General features: G+C 40.2%; 1 protein-coding gene across 1 annotated transcript; it reads right to left on the bottom strand.

The window, feature by feature from the left end:
* Positions 1 to 1558: 1558 nt before the first annotated feature.
* On the bottom strand, positions 1559 to 2986 carry LOC123772026 (zinc finger protein 99-like). Its single transcript, XM_045764889.2, has one exon. The coding sequence runs from the start codon at positions 2984 to 2986 to the stop codon at positions 1559 to 1561; it is 1428 nt and encodes a 475-aa protein (XP_045620845.2).
* Between the last annotated feature and the right edge of the window lie 3323 nt (positions 2987 to 6309).

Here is a 6309-nt window from a genome sequence, read left to right as displayed (position 1 = left end):
AGATTGTTAATCTTCACTTGTGGTTTATGCAAGTATAGGCTTATAGCTGGACATGAGTTCTCTCACATTGACAGTGGCTTGATGAAAAACGCAGACTAACCTCACACTTGTCTGGTGCCCTCGGGAAGTGGAGATATTTGAGATGTATATATATCTCGAAGTCTCTACTTCTTTTGTAGGGTCTGATGGTGTAGTGGGTTAAAGCGTACTAGTTATGGCAGCTACTGGAAGGTAGTTGTGCTTTCTGGGTTCGAGTCCCACTGGTGGGTGTTGTCCAAAGTTAATCTTCACTTGTGGTTTATGCAAGTATAGGCTTATATATATATATATATATATATATATATATATATATATATATATATATATATATATATATATATATATATATATATATTTAATATATTAAGAAGAAAAACCACATGTGAAAAATAGAGAATGCTAAACACGTTTTCGGCTTAATTCGCCTTCATCAGAGCAAAGTAGAATAAATATATATATATATAATATATGCGAACAAGCCTGAATGGTCCCCAGGACTATATGCGACTGAAAACTCACACCCCAGAAGTGACTCGAACCCATACTCCCAGGAGCAACGCAACTGGTAACTACAGGACGCCTTAATCCGCTTGACCATCACGACCGGACATAAGGAAGTGATAGCCGAAGCTATTTGAACCACTTCCCCGCCGGCACTCGGATGGTAATCTTGGGCATAGCATTTTATCAAATCACCTCATTCTTTGGGGCACACGTGAGGAACACAAATGCGAACAAGCCTGAATGGTCCCCAGGACTATATGCGACTGAAAACTCACACCCCAGAAGTGACTCGAACCTATACTCAGTCGCATATAGTCCTGGGGACCATTCAGGCTTGTTCGCATTTGTGTTACTCACGTGTGCCCCAAAGAATGAGGTGATTTGATAAAATGCTATGCCCAAGATTACCATCCGAGTGCCGGCGGGAAAGTGGTTCAAATAGCTTCGGCTATCACTTCCTTATGTCCGGTCGTGATGGTCAAGCGGATTAAGGCATCCTATAGTTACCAGTTGCGTTGCTCCTGGGAGTATGGGTTCGAGTCACTTCTGGGGTGTGAGTTTTCAGTCATGTATAATATATATATATATATATAATATAATATATATATGTATGTATGTATTTTCAGTCGCATATAGTTCTGGGGACCATTGAGGCTCGTTCGCATATGTATGTATGTATGTATCCTTTATTTTATATATATATATATATATATATATATATATATATATATATATATATATATATAATATAATTATTTACAATACTATATACTATCTTAATAGTATAGTATTGCACAATATTATACTACTAAAACTGATAGCACTGGATGTTTATTCAACATAAACACATCATCTGGTTTCTTTAAAAATTAATTTGGTCACAATGACTATTTCCTAGTAAAAAGGAACACAAAAGGCCTAAGTAGATTTATTACTAATGCCCAAGTCATTTTTCACACTTGGCACACTGGAGAGGATTATCATCAATCATTTGTATGTACCGTGATGTGCCTCTCTATAGATCCAAGTTAACTGAATCTTGTCCCACACTTTGAACATTTGTTTTATCTCCTGAATGCACCACCAAGATATGCCTCTTCATATTGCCTTGCTGACTGAATCCTTTCCCACATTCTGGACACTTGTGAGGCTTATCCTTTGTATGCACACGCTTGTGAATCTTCATTGACCCAAGTTCACTAAATCTTTTACCACAATCAGGACACTCGTGTGGTTTCTCATCTGTATGTACCACCATGTGCCTCTTCATATGCCCAAGTTGACTAAATCTTTTCCCACACTCTGGGCACTCATGTGGCTTATCATCCATATGCACCACAATGTGCCTTTTCAAATTGCCAAGGTTGTTGAATCCTTTACCACACTCAGGACACTCGTGTGGTTTATCACCCGAATGCACCAACATATGCCTCTTCATAGATCCAAGATGATTGAATCTTTTACCACACTCTGGACACTCATGAAGTTTATACCCAGTATGCACCATCTTGTGAGTCTCCATAGATTCAAGTTGATTGAATCTTTTCCCACAATCCGAACACTTGTGTGGTTTATCACCTGAATGTACCACAAGCATATGCCTCTTCATATTTCCAAGTTGACTGAATCCTTTCCCACACTCTAGACACACATGAGGCTTATTTCCCGTATGAACCATCTTGTGAGTCTTTATAGATCCAGGTTGACTGAATTGTTTCCCACAATCGGAACACCCATGTGGTTTATCATCCTTATGCATTGATAAGTGCCTTTTCATAGATCCAAGATGACCGAATCTTTTCCCACACTCTGGACATTTGTGAGGTTTAATCCCCCTATGCACAATCTTATGAGACTCCATAGAGGCAAGTTGACTGAATCTTTTCCCACAATCTGAACATTCGTGTGGTTTAACATCTACATGCACCACAAGCATGTGCCTCTTCAAATTTCCAAGTTGACTGAATCGTTTCTCACACTCTGGACACTTGTGATGCAAATCCTCCATATGCACCATCTTGTGTGTCTTCAAAGAGGCAAGTTCACTGAATCTTTTCCCACAATCTGGACACTCGTGTGGTTTATCAGCTGTATGCATCGACATATGCCTCTTCATAGAGCCAAGATGACTGAGTCTTTTTCCACAATCTGGACATTCATGTGGTTTATCATCTGAATGCACAACCATGTGCCTCCTCATATTTCCAACTTGGCTGAATCTTTTCCCACACTCTGGACACTGGTGAGGTTTCACCACCGTTTGTGTAGTTTGTTGAGTTTGTATAATGGTTATCTCTTCCTGATCACTGCAGGAGTTGGTTTTGTGACTTGGGGAGTGTACTGAAGATATAACATTCTCGCTGGGTAGAATAATTAAGTCTTTTTCGTCTTTTTTCTTATGACACGTTTTAGCGAGAAGGTTTTCTCCTCCCGCTGACTGCATGAGTGGTAATGTTAGGAGACACGTCAGGGTCGCGTTAATGTTGTTGATTTGGCAAGCTGTTGATTTCGGAGCGATGACGACCGTAGGATCGGCCTGTTTTGTGGCCTGTTTTGGCAAGGCTTAAATGTGATTTATTTGACGTTATTTAGTGGCCACAATGCCCACCAGTGCTGGGTATGTGCCCCGGCCCTTTGTGCTGGAAGCGTGATAACCGTTACTATCGTGACATCACTTCACTTCATTTGTTGGGCCTTATAAGCAGTAACCTATGTTATTAGGCCAAAGTGCACTTGTTTTATTTAGACAGTGATCATTTGCAAACATAACAAAGATTGCGTCGATCGCTTGCGTTCCTGTATAAAGTTTTACATTTTCTTTAAAGGTAATGTTTGGGCAGACTATAGTACATTTGTGGGATTTACCAATATATATTTTTTTTTTTTGAGAGAGAGATATACAAGAGTTGTTACATTCTTGTACAGCCACTAGTACGCGTAGCGTTTCGGGCAGGTCCCTGGAATACGATCCCCGCCGCGAAGAATCGTTTTTTCATCCAAGTACACATTTTACTGTTGCGTTAAACAGAGGCTACAGTTAAGGTATTGCGCCCAGTAAATCCTCCGCGGCCAGGATACGAACCCATGACATAGCGCTCGCGGAACGCCAGGCGAGTGTCTTACCACTACACCACAGAGAGTAATATTTATTGGCTTAGACTGAGGTAGGAAACCAGAGGATTGTCAAAGGTCACCCAGTGTTTAACGGGGATTTTTTGCAGCTCAATTTTAAACTGAAGTAATGTCTTAACGTTTATTGCTTTGGCTAGTAGGCGATTCAATAGGTTTATTACACTATGAGAGAAAACAATCTTATTTCCCGTAATACATTGGCATTGACCAAACCACACACTAGAAGGTGAAGGGACGACGACGTTTCGGTCCGTCCTGGACCATTCTCAAGTCGATTGTGATGAGGAAGTAGATGCAGGCAATAAGTAGGCTAGAGAGAAGTAATACATAATACATTGGCGTATTATGCTTGAAACTGTTGAAGCGTTGCTCCAATTGTATGCGTTACATTTAACCTTTTACAGGATTAAGTAGTCTATATTAATGTCAGTTTCAGAACTCGGTGCTGATTCCTCCGGTTCTGCCCGTTTCGTCGCTGCCGTAACGGCCCGTCGGGTACGGGCCCCTTTTGCCCTTTACATAAGAACATAAGAACAAAGGCAACTGCAGAAGGCCTATTGGCCCATACGAGGCAGCTCCTATTTATAACCACCCAATCCCACTCATATACATGTCCAACCCATGCTTGAAACAATCGAGGGACCCCACCTCCACAATGTTACGGGGCAATTGGTTCCACAAATCAACAACCCTGTTACTGAACCAGTATTTACCCAAGTCTTTCCTAAATCTAAACTTATCCAATTTATACCCATTGTTTCGTATTCTGTCTTGTGTTGATACTTTTAATACCCTATTAATATCCCCTTTGTTATGTCCATTCACCCACTTGTAAACCTCTATCATGTCACTCCTAACTCTTCGCCTTTCCAGTGAATGCAACTTAAGCTTTGTTAATCTTTCTTCATATGAAAGATTTCTAATTTGGGGAATTAACTTAGTCATCCTACGTTGGACACGTTCAAGTGAATTTATATCCATTCTATAATACGGCGACCAAAATTGAACTGCATAATCTAAATAAGGCCTAACCAGAGCAAGATATAGCTTAACACTTTCGCGCTTTAGATTAGAGATAACTCGTCGCCGTTTTCTCTTACGATTCCGCATAACAGCCTACTTTTCTCGTCCATCGAAAAAATATTTCTATAAATTCCATTTTTTAACCGAAATGGATGGGGATACTTTTGTTTTGTAGGGAATTTATTTGCGAATGTTTTGGTACCAGAATGAATATTATATCACATAAACTTCTATGAGTAAAAAAAAAATACACAAAGTATGTTTGGGGGTGTGGCGAGCGTGTGGCAGTGGGTTCCCTTTAGCCGTTGATATATCCAACACGTGGGAAATATTTGTATGTGTTATGTATATGTCTGTGTAGGGAATTTTACTGCGATCACTGTCATACAAATTATAAAATGTTTCAACAAGTATAAACATGACAAACATCAAACGAACGAAAACAATGCGTTCGTTTCTGCCGCGAACGCATACTGAGCGACGTGGTTCTATATTTGGCGCTTCTCTTACACATGCTTTGTACAAATGTTATACAGTTCATCTTATAGAAAATTTTATTGCGAACACATTGGTATAAAAAAGAAATACGTACATAGAAAAGTAGGGTCAGGAAACGTATAAACTTTCCAAGCATGATTTCCCCCCTGTGTTTTCGCCAGTGCGCTCGCGGCTAACTACTCTCCACTTCACACACTCTTGCGGGTGGGCAATTACCTATATTAAACATTCATATGCATATGTCCGTGTAGAGAATTTTATTGCGATTCCAATGATACCAAAATTAGCGATGTAGGACAACTGTAGGCTTCGCAACCATTAAGAGAGTGGAAACATTTTGTTGCTGTTTGGCGCTCTCGGCGAGTGATCTGCATAGTTTTTTATTTGGTGTTGATATTCCTTATGCTTGGGCGGCATTTTATAGGTATGCTCTTATAGACAATTTCATTGCGAACACAGTGATACCAAATTTAAATACGTGCGCCTTCAATTATTGTCAGGACAGTCAAAAGAGTGTACACTTTTCGGTCTTACCGCGTAGGCACGCGAGGTGCCGAAAGCATCTGGGGTATTGTTTTTTTTTTGAGCGCCGAGAGTGCGAAGCAAGCAAGATATAGCTTAAGAACCACCTTACCTTGAGGTTACCTTGAGGTGCTTCCGGGGCTTAGCGTCCCCGCGGCCCGGTCGTCGACCAGGCCTCCTGGTTGATCAGGTATCCTTTGGAGGTGCTTATCCTCCAAAGGATAAGCTACCTCCGGTTCATATCGGTTAAAAGTATCAACACAAGACAGAACACGAAACAATGGGTATAAATTGGATATAAAGATAAAAAAACCACACCAGGTGTCTTGTTACTAACGCTTCGATTAATAAATCCCAGTGTCCTATTCGCCTTATTACGAACATTCATGCATTGATCCTTTTGTTTTAAATTCTTACTAATCATAACTCCCAGATTCCTTTTGCAATCCGACTTCGCAATCTCAATACCATCTAGCTCGTATCTTGTAACTCTATCATCATTACTTAGCCTCAGAACTTTACATTTATCAGCATTAAACTACATTTGCCAATCATTTGACCATTTCAAAACCCTATCTAGATCAACTTGAA

This window comes from Procambarus clarkii, chromosome 38, assembly GCF_040958095.1.
Source record: "Procambarus clarkii isolate CNS0578487 chromosome 38, FALCON_Pclarkii_2.0, whole genome shotgun sequence".
NCBI lineage: Eukaryota > Metazoa > Arthropoda > Malacostraca > Decapoda > Cambaridae > Procambarus > Procambarus clarkii.
Note: the sequence above shows the minus strand (reverse complement) of the source record. Positions and strands in the feature narration are given on the sequence as shown.

Bases quoted from the DNA above. Each gene is read 5' to 3' on its own strand.
- LOC123772026 (XM_045764889.2), bottom strand. From the start codon at position 2,986: ATGCAGTCAGCGGGAGGAGAAAACCTTCTCGCTAAAACGTGTCATAAG.